Raw genomic sequence first — 19,844 nt, forward strand, 5'->3', positions numbered from 1 at the left:
CCTTCTGTGTGGGGCAGCCCTGCAGATACTTTTCCGTGTCCTTCTCAAGGAGATAATCCACTGATTCAGTTACGGAACGACAGTAAAGTAACAGTAGCACTCAAAGCCTAACAGACAAGATCATCAGCTGGTTTAATGTTGCACAAGCTTTTGTGGGTGACAACCCACTTCACCAGATCCTGCATTGGTACTGGAGCAACAGAGTAAAATGAGCTGTTGAAAGCAGAGCTTGGAAACCTCCTTAGATTCTTAATGGGACAGGGGTTAAAACACATCAAGTACTATCCGTGTTGTGTGACAGCAAACCATCATCCCCATTTAATCCTTGGCTAATGCCGTCAAACTTTCTAATGAATCCCTTTGCATGAATCAGCCTTCAGCTAACAATGAAGTCATTTGCACGGTGCCTAGAGAGGAAGGCAAGGAAGACAGTGGGGCCATCCACATGACCTACCGGGTGGGTGGGCAGAAGGGCGGGCAGGGGGAAGGCTCCCCAAACCTTGCCTTCACCCCAGATGATCCTGGTAAGCCTGGTGGGAGCATACTCCATGCTCCTGCATGATCAGCCCTTCACCGCATGATGTGTGCGCTGCATTGGGGGATTCCCTAAGCATAGAGTACCCGTCTCTGTGTGTGGCGAGGCTGGATGCCACTCACACACAAGCAGGTAGCCGGGGGTAAAGGAGCGCTCCTTCCCTTAACCTCGGCTAACAGCCGGGCTTAAAAGCTGGGCTAGGCGGTGTGGGCTGGCCATAAAATGTCGTAGCATCGTTTGTAACCCCTAGGGTGAACCAAACCCGTTGGGTCCTCTACTGTGGGGTGGCATAATGGAGGCCTATTCATTCCCACTAAAACTATATCTGGGCTGTACCTATAGGTGAGGCTCAGAAGATCAACTGCTCCTCCATAAAAAGCCATTCATTGCATGCAGAAAGCTAATGTCTTGAGGAGAAGGATTCTATCATAGCCTTCTCTCCAACATGAAGATATTCTATGGATGAAACCAGAATTGACTAGCCCGGAAGCTACTTGCCATCTGGTGGTGCAGTCAATTTCACTCCTCAAATTTCAGTGAGAGGGGATTTTTCTTTCTTTTGCATAGAGGGTCATACAGTCATGTGAATCCCCACTTGCAGTCTATAGTCCACACACATTTACCACCTCCATGAGAAGTAAGCTGCCGTCTCCTCCAGGTGGTGATGGGTCCATCAAGATCCAAGCCTTGGGAATGATATCATAGAGGTTCCCAACTTTGGGTCCCCAGATGTTCCTGTATTACATCTTCCCCCAATCCCCAGCCACAGTGACCAAAGGTGAGTTATATATCATTGCTAGTCAACAGATCAGGATTGCCGGGGAACCACAGCAGGGGCTAGGTAGGTTTCTTGGCTCAGAGCTCAGGCAGAGGGAAGAAGGTGAATTGGTACCCCACTGCTCTCCCTCCCTGGCCCAGCCTCCAGGTACTCCACCAAACTCCAGGGGAATCCTTCTCAGCATGGCTGCCTTTAGTCCTTAAATGCTACATCCCAGACTCCACCCACTTCCTGCTTCTTCCCCAGCTGGGCCCCACTTCCTGCTTCTTCCCCAGCTGGGCCCCACTTCCTGCTTCCTTTTTAGCTCTCTCTTGTAACTGCCCTCTCCTGCAAGCCCAGATGTGTCTACCTCACCTAGCAACAGACACATCCTTCCTCCGATTCCATCCCTGTGATGGACAGGCCCTGCATCTGTTGTCACAGTGACAGGGCAATCAGTTCCTGCTGCATCTCCTCACCTTGACCCATTGCCCTCGCTCATCACTGGCTTTAGATCTAAGCCCCATATAAGGGTGAAACCTGCTCATGCCCTGTTGGCTGACATCCCAATGTCCCTTTCTCGTGATCTGATTCCAAGTGGATATTATCTTACATCATCATAATGACTTGGGTCAAAACCTGAGTCTACCATAAGCCAAATGCTAGCTAGAATGGAAAGTCAGTTGAGTATTCAACAGGCCCTGCAGGTGACAGGGCTGATTCGTCTTTGGTCTGGTCCTCTCTGGGATGCCTTCTAGTGCCCAGCTGGTCTTTCAGCCACCGCAGAGCTTAAGAAACATCCCAGCTTCTTCCCCGGGTGGACTCTTGTGTTTCACCCATGCACCACGGTCTCTCTTGTGTTTCACCCATGCACCACGGTCTCTTTGCCTCAAGTGGTGTAAAAGCTTCCAAACATGATGCAGTGTGACTGAGAGCGGAGGGGATTTCCTTCTGTGACAACCGCTTGTGAAATGTTTGGGAAACGCAGTCATTAGGACTTGTGAAATCCTTTTCAGGTCAGCCTGGTTACTCAAACGGCAAGTTCTAGGAAGAGGAGCAGAAGCAAAGAAGCACCCAATAAAGGGAAGGGATGGGTCAAGAGGACTAGAAGACTGGCAAGCTAACTCCCTTTCTGCTCATTAAGAGTCCATTGACGACACCTTCCTCCTGTGAATATTCCTTGGCAAACGGTTTCAGTTTAACTGACTGTGTACAGTTTTTAGCCTTGTGTGTCTGTAAGAAAGGAGGAGACCAGGAACTCAAGGCATCCCAGCGGATACTTCTCCGCATCCCAGCTCAACACCGATTAATTTTCATCCTCCAGGAGCTTTTCCAAATGGCAGCTGAACACAGTTTCCCTAGACTTAGGCTGTAGGGAGTTCATACGAGGGAACCCTTTACAGAGATGTCAGGACGGCAGCGACTGTAGATGCTGTTCATACAGCCAACGGCATTATTCCGTTGAGCCAGCATGGTGTAGTGGTTAGAGTGCTGGACTAGGAACGGGGGAAACCCGAGTTCAAATCCTCATTCAGCCATGATGCTAGCTGAGTGACTATGGGCCAGTCACTTCTCTCTCTCAGCCTAACCTACTTCACAGGGTTGTTGTGGGGAGAAATTCAAGTATGTAGTACACCACTCTGGGATCCTTGGAGGAAGAGTGGGATATAAATGTAATAATAATAATAATTATTATTATTATTATTATTATTCAGCTTAACTCCTGATGATTCCCAGTTACTGCACATTACATGCGTCCTAAAAAAAAGTAGCACATTACATGCGTCCTAAAAAAAAGTAGCACCAAGTTTGGTGCGGTGCTCAAAACGGCTTAACCTGAGGCACTTCTGGCTGCAGTCAAGCTGCCTGTCTGGGGAAGCTCCAGGCCGTTGTCCCCAGCCCACCACAAGAGCCACGCATGCACCTCTTTCTTAGCCTTTGGATCCCACAATCTGGGGTTGGGTGGATTCCCAGCTCAGAAAGTTACATCAGGTTCTCCCCTCTTCATGCAGCAGCCCTCGTTTCATCTCATTTGCAGTGTTATGTTCAGTGCTGGCTACTGCTAGCCAAGAGTGGGGTAGACGTGTGGTAGGAAGGAGGATCCACATCCCGGAGGGTCTAGAAGCCACATTCCGGGAAGAGAAGCTGAAACAACAGGGATGGGCAGGGCTGTACAATCTTGGCCCCCCACATGTGGTTGGACTACGACTTCCATCACCCTCAGCCACAGTGGCCAATAGCCAGGGAGTTGTAGTCTGACAACAGCTGGAGGTGTGGCGCTCTGGGGTAGGCGAATAACATGCAGCAGGGGGTGATGGGATTTGTAGTCCAGCAATAGCAGGAGAGCATCAGGTTGGCCAGTCCTGTGCTAAGGGGATGTTCCTTCCATGTGCCACAAAAAGAGCAGGGTCCTGGCCAGGAACAGGTTTTGACACAGGCTGGAAAAGTTGGCGGGGAGGGCGTCTCAGATTGCCTCTTCCTGTTGTCCAGAAGCCCCTGGACCTGTTTGCTTCCCCCCTGCCTCCAGCCAAACCGGCTGCAAGTCGTGTCTGATGGTCGAAATGGAAACGCCGCTTTTGTGAAGTGCCACAAAATGATGATTGTCCCTCGGCTGCACTTGTGGACACGTTGCAACTCCATAAACTTAAAAAGCCATTTCCTTCCCTGACTCACATACCTGAGAGCAGAGCTGGGGAGGCCTCTGGTGAGCTCATGCATTCCTTTCCCCCTGAGGAGGTGTTTCCTACTGTACGTTCTTCAGGGCTTTGCCCCATCCAGCCTTACATCGTTCCGCAGTGGCTGATTCTAACTCCTGCAGCTTAATTCATGCCTTTGACAGGGAGACTTCAGGCATGCCAGCAGCACAGGGTTTATTTTATTTTATTTTATTTCACTCATATTTTGGAGGGATGGTGGAATTCACAGGCATCTTATTTGGTGCACCTGGTCCCCTAAAGCAGGGGTGACCAATCAGAGGCCCTCCAGCTGCTGCTGTACTACAACTCCCATCATCCCCAGCTGCAAGGATGATGGGTGTTATAGTCCAAAAACAGGTGGAGAACCTCAGCTTAGATATTTGCTTCTCCCTTGCCCATCTGGATTACGGGCAGGGGGCAGTGCAAGTTGTGTTTGGAGTCAGATCCCAGCTGTAGGGTTTTCTCTTGCCCCTGTCAGATCCCGAATCTCAGGGGCAATTGGGCCCTCGGTGGAACTTCCAAACCCCCTGAAAGAGGCACCTCAGTCTCTTTCTTCCAGATGCCTCACACCGCCCATTGGTCCATCTTGCTCAGTACTGTCCGCACTGACTGGCAGAGGCCCTCCAAGGTTTCCGGCAGGCGTCTTTCCCGGCCCTACTTGGAGATGCTACCAGGGATGGTACCTGGGATCTTCTGCATGCAAAGCAGGCACTCGGCGACTGAGCTGGGGCCCCTCCCAAGTGAACTGGCAGCATCGTCCAACACCTAATGATGTACTCAGCCACTTCCTCCCCAGTGTGAAAAACAGCAGAAGCGTTGGCTTTTCTCCCTTCGTTGAGCGGCTGGCTTCCATGGGCCAAGACACGAGGGACTGAGGTACGTATGGGAAGTCTTCTGTTCTCAGGGGCGTAGGGAGCTTGGCCGAGAAGGGACAAGCTGGGCCAGTGGCCCCCTGCCCCTCTGCTAAAGTGCGTGTGTGCCGGCCACACCCTCCGCACATGACATCACATGCAAGGGGCGTGGCCACCAGCAGCAAAACCGGTGAGATGCCCATCTGCTTGCTCCACTTGGCGCCTGGTTCACATGCCGTTGCGGACCAGACTCCAGTGGTGTATGAATGAGGCACCAAGTGCAGCACGCCCGGAGCAGGGAAGGCCAAGCGCCAGCAGCCCCCAGAGGTGTGGGGGGAAATACCTGGCTGGTTTGTTTTTTTTAAATAACTTCTCCGAGGCCATTGGGGTGGTCTACGGAGGTTCTCCCTCTGCCTGACGGCCTTTCAAAAGGCTCCCGGTTCAAGCAATCTTTGGCCCTTTCCAGGCCTTTTCCTCATTGCAGTGGCCCCTGTGTGGCCTGGGTCATGACCTGGCCATGCAGGGCTCATTGCAAATGATTGGCAAATGGCTGCCGCGGTGGGGGAGAGGCCTGGAAAGGGCTGAAGATGGCCCAAACTGGGTGCTTTTTGACATAAGGAAGGTTGGCCTGGGGAGGGAGAACCTTCGTGGACCCCTTCATGCCATCCCAGTAGTAACTGGCGCCCTGGGTGCAAATCCAAAACACCTTGAAGAGCACCTCAACACCAGAGGGGCCACAGAAATCACCATCAGCCCATTAAAAAAGCAACTTTACTGGGAACAGCCTATATTCTGGGACGATACCTGTTTCCCCGAAAGTAAGACCTAGCAGTAATTTCTGATGTACCGCTAATTGCCCTAGTGCATTTTTGGGGCTAAAATTAATATAAGACACTGTCTTATTTTCAGGGAAACACGGTATCTATAACAACAGCAACAACATTGACAATAAAATTCAGCCATCCCAGGTCCTTGGGAAGGACTCGATGTCTAGATAAAACAAACCAGTCAATAACACCTGTCTGACTGTGTAAACGACAATAATAATTTTTTTAAACAAAAAAATTCATGAAACCCCCCAAATAGCAGGGGTGTGTGTGTGTGGGTGGGGGGGTTCAGTCCGATGTTGAATTTTAACCGAACCAGTTCGACTTCCAACTGGTTGAAATTTGAACCTGTTTGCACATCCGTACCAGGGTACATTCCTCCTTCCCTGCTCAGTGGTGGCCATGTATGTGTGTTTGTGTTGTGTGTGTGTGTGTGCTGGGAGAAGAGGGCTTTGCAAGTGCCTTAAATGAATGACTGAGGTGTGTAAGAAGCACTGGGGCGGGGGGAGGTTTAAAGAGTTATTTACTATTATTATTTATATACCGCTTTTCAACCAAACAAGTTCTCAAAGTAGCTTACATAGACAAAGAATATTATAAAGATGGTTCCCTGACCCTCAAAAGGCTCACAGTCTAAAAGAAAGACATCAGCCACAGCCACTGGAGGGATGCTGTGTCAGGGCTGGATAGGGTCAGGTGCTCTCCCCCTTATCCGAGTCTGGGCTATGAAGAAGGGTGGGTCAGGCGGTGCCCCTTATGTCACTGTCCCTTCAGACTTGGCTCAGGTCAATATATCCTTTGCTGACAAGGACTCCATGCACTCAGTGCCTCAGAAGGGGTCTCCTGCTAACTAACTGAGCCAAGAGGTACCTTTTAAAGAGGCAATTCTCTTATATTTAGTAGTGGAAGAGCAACTCTGAAAGGCACCTCTTGGCTCAGTTGGCAGGGGTCACATCTGATGGGATGGATCAGCAGTAGATTCAGGACAGATAAAATAAAGTTGGTTCTTTTCCCCCCACACAATGCAGAAGGAATTTATGGAATTTGCAGCCACAAAATGTAGTGATGGCAGCTAGCTTAGATAGCTGTAAAAGAGGATTCACACAAATACATGGGTTTTATCAATGGCTATTAGCCATGATGGACAAATTGAACATCCGTGTTCAGGGGCAGGAGGATGCCACTGAAAACAGTCCCAGAAGCAACAGGTGCTTGTAGTAGTAGTAGTAGTAGTAGTAGTAGTAGTAGTAGTAGTAACAACAAAGCAAAGAGGAGAGGCTTCCAAAGGTTGAGGTCAAATCGGTCGCTTGAAAACACAAAGCTCCAATTTAGGTCTTTTGGAAAGCTTTGCCTGCTAATATTTAACAAAAGGTGAGTCTTAATTGATGTAGTTTTGATTTTAATTGGGGGGGGGGGGTTAAATTTTGATGTAAACCGCCCTGAGCCTTTTTTGGAAGGGTGGTATATCATTCAATCAAAATACATAAATAATTTGCTTGTTATGACTACTGAAGTATTAATTTTTTTAAAAAAACAGACTTGGAAATATAGACTTTGCCTTCCATCAAGGTATAATCCAGGCTGGACAGGAGCACAGCAAGATTGGAGGGAGTCCTGGGATAAGGTCTGGAGATCTTCACCCCTTGCCTACCTTCCCCCCCTGCCCCCCCCCCTGCCCCGCCGCCTTCTCTGGGATAACCACTTTCTGAGATATGGCTTGAGGGCACCAAAGAGCCAGCACAACTGCGTCCACTCAGTAAGGCAAAGCTGCCCGGATGCCAGTGGGAACCGCCACCAACACAGCCCTCAGGTATCCATCTGCTCAATGGCAACTTCTCCCCTGAGTCCAAGGTTTCCCAGCTGTAGGTCCCCAGATATTTTTGGACTAGAATCCCCATCACCCACAGTCACAATGCCCAAAAGCTTTTGTAGCTGCGGGTGATGCATTATTATTATTATTATTATTATTATTATTATTACATTTATATCCCACTCTTCCTCCAAGGAGCCCAGAGCGGTGTACTACATACTTAAGTTTCTCTTTCCCAACAACCCTGTGAAGTAGGCTAGGCTGAGAGAGAAGTGACTGGCCCAGAGTCACCCAGCAAGTCTCATGGCTGAATGGGGATTTGAACTCGGGTCTCCCCGGTCCTAGTTCAGCACTCTAACCACTAGACCACGAGATCCAAGAAACTCCTTGCCACATGATATTGTGAAGGCTAGCAGTATGTGGACGCCAACATTTCACCAGAATTAAATTGGAAGTGATGGTGGAAGCTCCTCCTTTAGTCCTACTAGGAGGGCAAACAGTGTTTCAGTGAGTAGTGGAATTTCTCAGGTTGGTCCCTGAGATAACAGCTCTCCAGGTTTGGCCCAAAGCAAAATGAGGAGTGAATCTAGAGGATCTTCCCACTGCAAAGCAGTGGAAGGATTTCTAAATAGTTTTGAGAAGACTGGCACAATCTGGGAAGGAACTGGGTGCTCCTCCCTGCCTCACTTCTGAGGGCAACTAGAAAAGGAGATGTGTGCAGCCAGCTAGCAGGTTCATGTAGAAGCAAGTAGTCTTCTAGGTTCCAAACCATCTAGAAGTTTCAGCCACACCCTGGGGCCATTCACACAACCTACCAGGCTTTGCAAAACTTGTCTCCCCCCTGCCCCCAGACCATCATGCTGTTCTTGGTGGGAGCACAGAGTGTGCTCCCACACGATCTACGCTATTCCGTGCAGTACAGAGCAGGGCGGATCGCTCCGAGGCCAGGATCCGTTGTCCCAGCCTCTGAGTATCCCTCAGTGCACCGTGTGCCAGGTGCGGCATGCTGGGAGATTCCCCCATCTCTGGGTCCGCACAAGCTGTAAGTAACGCACGGCACACGATCCCGGCAGCCAGGTTAAGGGTGTGTTTGCACCCTTAACCTTGGCTGAGAGCTGGGCTTCAGCACTGGATTTGGTGCCATGGCTGGGATCAACGTGGATCCTGGCAGTTCTCGTGGGCAACCAAACCCAGGCCTGTCTGGGTCCACTAACCACTAATCCTCTGGGAGCCATGGAGCCGTGGCATAACGTGATTGCCGTAGCTAGTCCCAGTCACCAGCCTGGTCACCACATTTTGAACCAGCCCTCATTTCTGGACACCCTTCAAGGGTAGCACCACCTATAACACATTCCAGTAATCTAAGCCGGGCGTCATGAGAGCGTGGAGAACTGCAGCAAGACCCACTGACGCCAATGAAGCTATTCCAAAGCATGTGGGCTGGATAGGGGGCTGGATCCTGGGGCCTAGATCAGGGACTCCCAACCTCCCCAGATGTTGCGGGGCTGCAGCGCCAGCCCATTGTGGCTGGGGAGAGGTGATGGGAGTTGTAGTCCAACCCCATCTGGGGACCAGTCTTTGAGAACTCCTGCTTTATGGGGAGAAACATCTGGATTGAGATGCAAATGGTGGCGGGGGCTTGTTAGGGGCGCAGGGCTGGTCTGTTTTGTTTTGTAAAGGTTGTTTTTCAAGAACAGCAAGTTGCCAGCCCTGCAGGGGCGTCGCTAGGGGAGAGGGGGCCTGTGTTCACCCCTCTCCCCGGTGGCCCCTCGGAGTGAGGGAGATGATGAAGAAAATAGGGAGGGGTGGAGCTGGGGGACCCTCAGGAGCTGGAGGGCCTGGGTTCTTTGAACTCATCTGCTCAATTATAGCTACGCCCTTGCGGTACTGTTAAGCATAAGTCTTTTTTTCTTTTCTTTTTTACAGCTGAGGACACTAAAGCTGAGAGATACACAATTTGCCCATGCAGGAGGCCGGTCAATAGAATGCAGCCTTTCGGTGGTTGCCATCCTTGGAAAACTGGGATTCAGAAGCAATGAATGATCTCTTGCAGAGGTTCGGTTGGTTTCCAACCTGTGGTACTCCAGATGTTGCTGAACTACAACTCTAGTGGTTAGAGTGTTGGACTAGGACCAGGAAGACCCAAATTCGAATCCCCATCCAACCATGGAGCTCACTGGGTGACTCTGGGCCGGTCATGGATCTCTCAGCCTAACCTACCTCATAGGGTTGTTGTGAGGATAAAAATAAGCATGTACACTGCTCTGAGCTCCTCGGAGGAACAGCGGGATATAAATGTTAAATAAATAAATGAATAAATAAATAAAACTCCCATCACCCATAGCCACAATTAATTGTGGCTGGGGGTGATGGGAATTTTTGTTCAGACAATCTGGAATACCTAGGATTGGGAAATCATGATCCACAGCAAATCACCCAGAGATCTACCAGTGGATCCCGATCTGTCGTCTTGCCCACCCCCAGCACAAAAGGGTAACAAATGGGGGAGATTCTAGAACAATTAATCTGGAGGAGTAAAGAGGTGACAAAGACCATCATTAGGGGAGCGAGGATTATGCTACACATTCAATACTTACAGAGGTAAGGTAACTAATGTTGTTAGTTGATTTACCTTATTAATGACTCTTCCTGGACAATTTCAAACGTATTCAGAAAAGTTCCCTCTTAGAAAATATTGGCTTTGGGGAGGTGATCCTGCACCCCCCGCTGCATACTTGGTTTTACCCAACCCACTTCCTGGTTAGGAAGGAAGTGAAGCAGTTGGCCTGGCTCCTGGGAGGCTGGAGGAGTCTCCTACCTGCCCTGCTTTGTGGTGCTTGTTCTAGGGTAGAGGAGTGAGCAAATGGGATTTCTTTAAGCAATGGAGGCCTTTTCAAACAACTAATTAATGCAAGCAATAGCACAAGGGTAGGCAACCTTGGCTCTTGAGCTGTTGCTGAACTACAACTCCCATCATCCCCAGCTACAATAAATTATGTCTGGGGGTGATGGGGGTTGCAGTCCAGCAACAGCTCAAGGTCACCTGCCCCTGCTATAGAACTATAACATATTATAACTTGTGTTGTCTATGGCAAGGGTCCCCAACCTGCAGCCCCCCAGATGTTGCTGAACTACAATTCCCATCATCCCAGCCACAATAAGTTGTAGCTGGGAGTGATGGGAATTGTAGTTCAGCAACATCTGGAGGGTTGCAGGTTGGGGACCGCTGGTCTACGGTGTTGCTGTAAAGTTCCAGTCTTGTGGAAGTGGGAGCAAAAGGGAAAAATATTTGGGGGGAAACCAGTCACCCATCGGTGAATCTGATTGCAGTGTTACCCCTAAGGCATGTGCACTTGCACCCAAGGTGGGTTGTTTGGGGTTTTTTTTTTTTAATGTTTTTGAATCAGGAAGGCCCCACTCTGAATGCACGGGAACATACATTGCCTGGATACTGTGGCCCAGAACAAAACTCATTCCACACAGAGAACAGAAAAATTAGAGGGAGCACTGGAGGAGAGCTGGTCTTGTGGTTGCAAGCATGAAGTGTCCCCTTTGCTAAGCAGGGTCCACCCTGGTTTGCATTTGAATGGGAGACTACATGTATGAACACTGTAAGATATTCCGCTCAGCGGAGGGGGCTGCTCTGGGAAGGGCACCTGCCTGCCTGCTTGCATGCAGAAGGTTCCACGTTCCCTCCCTGGCAGCACCTCCAAGATAGGGCTGAGAGAGGCTCCTGCCTGCAGCCTGGGAGAAGCCGCTGCCAGTCTGGGTAGACAAGATGGGGTTAGAGGGACCCAGACAGGGTCCTAGTTTCCTATGTTCCTGTGGCGCTCCAGTCAGTTACGCGTCTGGCGGCTCTTTGCCTAGCTAGACCAGGGAGTGGCGAGTGGGGGGCTCGTTAAGCACCGAGAAACTAGTTTACACAAGGAAAACAATTAGGAGTGTGGGCCGGGCTTGCTTTCCAGGCAGAAGGCTCCGATCTTCACAACATTTCCAGCCTCAGACACACCTTCCAGTTACTCTGCGGTCCAAATCTCGGTTTGATGAAGACAAGACGGCACACACCGCAGGATGCCAGATCGTATCTGCCTGACTCTCGCTGCCTTTCCTAATGGGGAAAGCAGCGCTTCGCTTCGGTTTGAAGAAATACCCAATTTCACCCGACAGTATAATTCGATCGAGGCGACTTCGATGCATTGATCAAAGCGCCGGCTCCTAGCTGTTACGGGGCAGAGGCGAGGAAGCAACCGGGGAGACCACGATTAGGAAATTAAGGGCGTCTCGGTTTTGCTCTCAGGGGGGTGGGAGAAGAGAGGGGGCCAGAAGGCCTAGTGGTGGCAGCTTTGAATTTTCCACGCAAGCCAAACTTTTACCGGATTGAGTCATTCCGAAAGCAGCAGAGATTATTCCTAAACCAGAATAGAATTGGGGAAAGAAGGGTTTTTTGGGCCGGGGGAGGTTAACATTAAAAAAAACAAACACAAAACAAACCAGCTTCTGCTAAAGCATGGGTTCTCAAATGTGGGTCCTTCTTTGGCCATCCTGGCTGGGGATGATGGGAGTTGTAGTCCAGCATCATCTGGGGACCCAAGTCTGAGAAGCCCTGTGCTGATGGAAATAGGAAGCTGGGTTATTGAAACACTCTCACGAAATGGTGTTATGTGAGCTGCAGCCATAGGCAGGCTTAGCTGCGAGTAAGCTCTACTGAACACACTGGGACTGGTTCTCTTCGCGATGGTGTTCTCTTGAAGGGAATACGGAGCCGGGAGGGGTGTGCATCTCCGCCCCACGGGTGTTTACTGAGACTTACTTCCGAGTAGACCTGCTGCTAAGGACTGAGTGAGCCGTTGTCCCTGAGAAACAGTTAGGACCAATGCGGTGGAGCAATTGAATTCTCACCATCCAAAAGATACTCGAACCGGGCATTGTGAACATGAAGCTGGACTCCGGGTCTCAAAACAAGGACGCGACCCGATCCGGGCATAGCTACTCGTCTCGAAAGTAAATCCCGCCGAGTTCCAAAAAGGCCTGTCTGCAGCAGGGGTTCTTCTCGATCCCTAGATGTTGGATGCCAACATCTGGGAACCCCCGGCTGGAGAATGCCTGCTAAGTTCTAACCCTAACCGGCAGAGGTGCTCTGACACCTGGACTTCGGGGCTGAAGTCCAGGGCCTCCACAGCTCCTGCCTGCCCCACGCCTCCTCTTTAGTCTCTCCCGGGTGGTGTGGTCCCGGTGGATCATGACGATGCTTAATTTGCAGGGGAGAGGGGGCCTCCAAAGGCCTTTAGGTCCAGGCTCCAAAATGACCTAGGTGCACCTCTGTGTATAGGATCCAGTGTTCCCATTAACAGAGATTCCCAGATGTTGTTGACGACAACTTCCAGCATCCCCAGCTGCAATAGCCTTTGCTTGGGGATTGTGGGAATTGTAGTCAACAACATCTGGGAATCCCTGTTAGAGGGAACACTGATAGGATCGCAGCCTAGCTTGCACGGGAATTATGCTGGTTGCAGATTCCAACCAGAGAACTTCAGCCCAAATAACTGAGTGCAACCGAGCGATCCTACGCAAGAAGTAAGTTCAATTGGTCTTGCTTCCAAGCAAGTGTGTGCCTGCAGTCTTAGGATGGCGGCCTTAAAGCCTCAGCCTTAAAAACTGCTTACAAGATATCGTGTTTAGGAGAAGCAGCCTATTCCATATACAACCTGAATTGAATCTGAGCGAAGAACAGCGTGATCCATGCGTGTTTACTCAGAAGGAAGACAAGGAGTCAGTGAGGACTGCAGCCGCCGAATAGCGCGATCCTAATGCTAGTGGTGACTCTTAGGCAAGCCATTGTGTTCTGTGGGCTTCCTCCCAGTTAAGTGTGCACAAGGCTGCAATCCTGTTTGTACTGACTTACCTGGGAGTAGACCACATCCAATACAGCAGGACTTGCTCCCGAGTCAACAGCCACCATAGGGCTGAATTAGAAATCTGAACTCCTTCCCTCCCCGCTCTGAAAGGGTGATTTCCACCAGCTATGTCCAGTTTTGCAGGACATTGTAAAGAAACCCACACATCGACCCACAAGTCCACTTCTCCAGAGTTCAGCAGAGAGACGCGATTCGTTTCGAACTGTTGACTGGATGTGTCTGTTTTCTGAAGGGCCGCTATCAAAACCAGATCGCGGCTTTGTGTCACCTGTGAATGCTAATACGGGTGAGAAGGGAGGAATAGAGAGCCTTTTGCTTAAATCGGTCTGGAGCTGGGATGCCTTATCCGACTTCAAGGCGAATTCGTTTTCTCTTTCTGCTCCTGTCCCAAACAACATTCTCACGGGGACTCAGATAGTCCCGGAGAATCTCAGAGACACTTTTAGGACCTTGTGAGAAAACGCTCGTGTGAACGGGTGGTGGATTTTGCCCCTCAGTCGCAGTACGCAGGATTGGAAGCAAACCAGAAGCTTCAGGTATGAAGAGCGTGGTCAGATACTAACTGGAGACGCTGCCCCATCCATTGATGGAGACGTTGCCCCCATCCAGTGGGACCAGGGCGGCGGTGTGAGGGGCAAAACACCTTCTCCAAACCAAGTGTTGTGCCCATTCCATTTGCTAGACCTATATCGTGGGCTGCCCATCCTATTTCTAGGCAGGAGCATTACCTGTCCTGATGAAGAAAAGAATCCGAAAGGGGGAGATATTTCGAGAAGAAGGCGGCTGAGTGGGTCGAATTTGAGATTTGTGTCGGAGCTGGTGTCGTGATAGCCGTGGTGCGACCCCAACCTTGTATGCGGAGCAGGGCGCGCACACGCTTTTTGCAAGTCACTGCGCACACGCACCCTCCCACCCTCCGCACGTGGGAACGTGCTTGTGATTTAGAGCTTTCCACGTCCATAAATGAAAGCAGGAAAGCAGGAAATCCCCAGTTGTTGTTGGACTACAACTCCCATCACCCCCACCACAATGATCAAAGGATGAGAGATGTAATCCAACATCTGGAGACCAAAATTTGGAAACCTCTGCTCTGTTAGGATTGTGTGCGCGCGTGAGTCCTCCTGGTCGCTTTTCCTAGTTTCGCTAATGTATTATTTATAGAGATAACAACAACAACAACGAATGAAATCATGGTATGTCCCCAACTCCTCATACGATCCTGCGGCCAAGCCTGGAAACATAAAATGGGAAATCAACGGATATTCTACTTTGGCTTCTTCTTTATTCTCCTCCTCCTGATGCTCACTCCCACTTGTGTCTAATTTTAGACTAGCATTCTTGGGGCAGGGACTTGTCCTCTCACCCTCTGTAAAGCTCTCTGAAAGTCGATGAAATGAATGAATGAATGAATTAATAATCGTCCGTTATTAATTAATTACAATAATTAATTACTCTAATTAATAACATAAATTAATAACGGACGATTGTTACAGTGATGCTGGAACCGAAGGAATGTGTTTCCTTGTTTTAGGCCGGACGCTGTGACGGCATTTCTTCCTACATTTCAATTTATATATCACGCCCTGGAATTTTTTTTTTTTTAAGCAACAGCCTCAAAATGCTCCTTACAACAGGTTTGAGTCCAGGTGTGTAGGCAGGCAGCCTATCTTATCAAGAGCCGTATTTGCATTTTATTACCTGGTGCCCTCTGTCATACCTGAACTATTTGGGGAATTCTGCCTTCGAGGACGTCTCCCGCCGCCCCGGCAGAAAATGGATCTTTAAATGCACATCTGCATATGTGAGACCTGACGAACCAGGAGCTTTTGACAGACACGTCGGCCTTTTCAACCCCCGTCTCCAGCTTCTCCTAACGTTTAAAGAGAAATGGCGGCGGGGGTGTGGGAGCTGCCACTCTGTGCGATGGGGTCACATCTCCCCACCCCCACACGCACGCACTGGATGGCTATATATTATTTCTACGGGGAGGGGAGAGAGAAAACGAATCTGCCCCCGATTTATCTATTTCCAAATTTAATTAGATGACCTGGATGGAGTGATGATTTGGGGAAGAAATGTGTTGGCTTCTGAACGGAAATCACATCTGCACACACCTATACACACCTGCGCAAATACGCGCAGTGCAACCTGTCATTTAATAAAGGCTGATAAAGGAATACCTTTATACCACACTAGGATCTGCATTCCGACGATGCAGATCTAGATCTGGTTTTGTGGGAAAAGAAAAACAAACGGTTTCCGCATAGAATTCTTGCACAACCGCCTCTAAAAGAGACCATGTTCTCTTGAGCCTTTTAAACATTTCTGCTTGCACGTGGGAATTGTTCTCTTTCAAAAGTATTGACTTGCTCAGTGCATGCCAGCCAGGGTCCAGTTTCGGAGCCTGACGGTTTGCTTTGCTTACACGCCCCCTCCAAGAGAAGCCCATTGCCTGCTCTCTCTCTCACACACACACACACACACACACACACACACACACACCCCACTCACGCACACGCACGCTTGTATAAACGATCCACGCGTGCGGTGGTACAGGTGCATCAAGGGATAAATTCAGGTGACCAGCATACATGGTGATAAAGCATCACTTTTCTTTATATATTTAAGGCTGCGGTTCGATGCATGATTACCTGGGAGTAAGCGCCAATGAATACCGGGGCTGTTACTTTCGGGAAAACATTCACAGGATAGCACCCTCTCCGTTTGTTTATCAATCATATTTTTATACCGGTTGATATGCACATCTCTATGTATCTCGAGACCGCCTGACATGTACACCTGCGACTTAACGAGTTCTCAGATCGGATTTCTCTTCCTCTGGCTGCTGGCCTTTGGCATTGGGACGAGCGGCCCAGACGCACACACCCGGAGCAGGCAGCAGAAACCTTTTAGGAAATGTTAGTTTAAGGGTGGGGTGGGGAGATTTTTAAACAGCAAGCCGCTTACAGAGAATAGAAGCAGACTGTGGAAATGGATGTAGGTATAGTAGCTACGTTTTGGTAACTTCAGACATGCTTTTCTCTGGATAAACTTTGTCCGGGGAGTCAATCCTCTGCTTTATGGTTCCTCATCTACTACGCTGGTTCCACCATTGTTTCCTACTGAAAATGGCCAATGGTTTGGGAAGAATGTATACATCAAAAACGTTATTAACTTAATATAATCTATGATCTTCCAAAACCGTTGGCCATTTTCAGTAGGAAACAACTGAATATAAATAACGCTTTTGAAGGGAAATCATCCGCCTACACAAATTAGCGTGCAGGATCCTGCAAGGACCTTGACAAAGTTGTATACCAGCAGGTGAGTAACGTTTGGCCTTTTATACATTCCAGCTTTTCCTGGAATGTACCACTTCTGGAAGGGGATGGAATCTTCCATAGTCCACCCCCCCCTCCACAAAAATTCTCTCCCTAGTAGATCAGAAAGGCCAGCATCAGGGTTGACGTTTTTGGGTGCCAGGCCAGGGAGTGTTGTGTGCTGGTCACAAGCATTCAGACATGAAACTTCCCTCCCGCCTGCAGCCTGAAGTAGCGCAGTCTAGACAAAGCTCTGCCACTTAATGCTGCTAAATGTATAAACTGGCCCAGAAAAGGGCAGTTCAAGCAAAGCCTCTGTGGACACGTGTGCATGCCACCTTTGCAGCCTCAGGCGTACACATGACAGTCTTTGGGTCTGCTTGGGACTTCGGGCAATAGCTTCAGGGGCGGGGTATGCCATTCCTGGAATGCTCCCCACCTCCAGAAAAGAAACTTTATTTCGATTGTGATCGTGTGAACGCCGGCGACAGGAACCACTTGCCTGCCTGTGGCAGGTGCTACTTGGGGTGCGGGGTTTGCCTGGCTCAAGGGAGCCGGGGACTGAGCTGCTTCACTGCGCTGGGCTCCTTCCTTCCCTCATTCCAACTCCTCGGAGTCTGTAATTACCGCCAGTCGCTGCGATCTGCACCGACTTGCCCAGCCTTCTCGCTCTCAGCCTCTGACTGTCTCTCTCTCCCCAGCTCGGGTTAGTCCCTTAACATTTGCGCGGAAACCGAGCTCTTAAAGGGGCAGGGCGCCCCATCCCCAGCAGTGCCTTAGCCTTCTAGAAGGGTCACCACGCCGAAGATCGACCTGGGGGAAGCCGAGAGGGTGAGGTCGCGAGGGGGTCTAAGAGGCGACGTGGAAAGAGGCAGGCGTCTTCTTCGGAGGGGGCAGTGGGTCTTCGCCTAACCCAGGGGGTCTCGAACTTGGGTGACCAGATGTTGCTGGACTGCAGTCAGTCCAAGAGCATCTGGGGGCTCAAGTTTGAGAATTCCGGGCCTAATCTCTCCCACCATCCGACCATAATTCGCTGCCCTCTCCCTTCCGGAGAGATGCCGCCTCGGCAGGAGACCGGGGAGCATCCCCGTTGGGTTAGAGACGCCCTTAGTCAATTTCGCTTTCCTGGGGCTTCTTCCTGGATATTGGTCAATTTCGGCCACAGTTCTTGGAGAGCGAGCGGTGCCGGGCACGGATCCCTTTCCAGAGTTCAGACACGATCAAAATCCTCTAGCCCGACCGTTTCATTTGAGAGAGAAAGAGAGAGACGGATCGGAGAAGCACTGGTCCCTCGATCCAGGCTTAAAAGGCTTAAGGATCGAGCAAAAAACCCAAAACCAAACCAAAACTCAAAAACGAGAACTAGGGAAAAGAACCCCTTAAAACCAGTTTCTGTCAAAGAAATCAAGAGCTGATATCTTTTTTGCGACCAGATCGCAACACTGAAAGCTTAGGGAAGAGTCACGATTTCAAGGCGGAATAAAAGACACTATTTTGGGAGGAAAAGAGTGGGTGACCCCATATATATATATATGGGGTCGGAATATATATATATTCTGAGCGGGTCCCGATTCTTGAGTTACAATATGATGACAATTTTTTTTTTGCACGATGGGGATATTTTGCAATTCACTCCAGTTTCATCACGACCCCGTTTCTGTGGCGTCCGCAGACCGTAACCCGGCACAGAGAAAGCTCGCACTACATTGAAGGACAGAAGACACATACAGAGGCCGCCTTCTGTAGGAATCTTTCACCATCTCTCCCTCCTCCTTTTGATAAACGTTATTTTTGTATCTTATTGTGCCTGGCCTTACTTTCTTTCTTAAGAGAACTATTTCTCCAGGCGGCGGGGGGGGGGTCATGTCCCCACTTTTTGACTCCCCCCTTCCCTTCCACGACTAGCTTAAAATCACCTCGGAAAAACTCGTGTCGACTTGTATCATTATCTGTTTAATTCACTCAGTACCTTTTGTTCTTGGCAGGAGAGGATCAAAGCAAGCTTTTTTTTGTTGTTTTTTGTTTTTTTATAAAAGAAAACCTCTGATCTCTCTTCTCTCACCCTCCCCACCTTTTCCAGCCCCCCCCTTTTTTTTACAGTAGGAGAACGGCAGATCTGGGCTAACCCAGTCAAAATAAACACAGCGCTTAGATAAATAAAAGACGTCGAAATATGAGTTCTTAAACCCTTGGAGGAACCACAATCTCCTTCGCCGCCTCTCAGGAGAAATGCGAAGCGGGAGCGAAAGGACAGCTCTTTTCAAAGCGGAGGCTAGTGGAAAACGGAAGGCCAGTCCACCGCCCCCCCCACCCCCACGCCCGCGCTCCTCAACGAAATCAATCTTTCAATAAGAAAGTAAACTTACCACCAGATAGGATAACTCGACAGAACTTGAGTCAGCCCAGCAAAGAACAGGCAATATCCAAAAAAGGCCATCTCGTCCCCCAAAAGTTGGAGAGAGAAATGATTTTTTTAAAAAATAAACCAGGCAAGTCCTCAAACTTCTTGAATGCAGGAGAGGGGGGCGGAGAAAAGACCCCCACCCCCCTAAAAATATAATCAACCCAGCTCAGACAGGTATATGGTCTATGCAGAGAGCAGACGGAGAGATCTAGCTCGCTTTTCCCTGCACGCCTCTCTCAGAGAGGAGGAAAATAAATACGAAATAGAATTAAAATATCAGAGAGGCTTTTGAAGAAAAAAAAATCCTTCTTCTCGCAGCCAAGACACTAAAGGCAAACATTTAGCAGCAGAAGGGGGGGGGGGCGAGTTTCAAGAAGGTTTCTGGAGAGTGAGTGAGAGGGAGAGAGAGACCCAATCAGCACTTATCGCCAAAGGGGAAATGTCGAAGCCTTCTCTGCGATGCGTCAATCCAGAGAGCCAGGCGGAGGAGGGATGAGCTAATTGCGAGGAGATAATGTTTTAATACTCATTAAGGACATGTTGGCTCTCAAGCCAGGGGGCTGAAGTGGAGGGATATTTTAAAAAAGAGGGGGGGAAGAAGATTTAGGGGGCTTAAATAGGCAGGGGGAACCCCTGTGGATCGGGGTAGCTATAACAACCTGTACGGACTTCGCTCCCTTGGTAGATGGAGCCACTAAAACGTTAAAAGCGCGCGGGGGCTGGGGGGGG

General features: G+C 49.7%; 1 protein-coding gene across 1 annotated transcript in view; it reads right to left on the reverse strand.

Moving 5' to 3' along the window:
* Positions 1-19,148, reverse strand: part of WNT3A (Wnt family member 3A) — a 127,239-nt gene extending 108,091 nt beyond the window's left edge. The window contains exon 1 of the mRNA XM_053262782.1: positions 19,078-19,148. Coding sequence (XP_053118757.1) covers positions 19,078-19,148 — 71 coding nt within the window. The remainder of the gene's footprint in view (positions 1-19,077) is intronic.
* Positions 19,149-19,844: the final 696 nt, after the last annotated feature.

The sequence above is a fragment of the Hemicordylus capensis genome, chromosome 6 (genome assembly GCF_027244095.1).
Source record: "Hemicordylus capensis ecotype Gifberg chromosome 6, rHemCap1.1.pri, whole genome shotgun sequence".
Classification (NCBI taxonomy): domain Eukaryota; kingdom Metazoa; phylum Chordata; class Lepidosauria; order Squamata; family Cordylidae; genus Hemicordylus; species Hemicordylus capensis.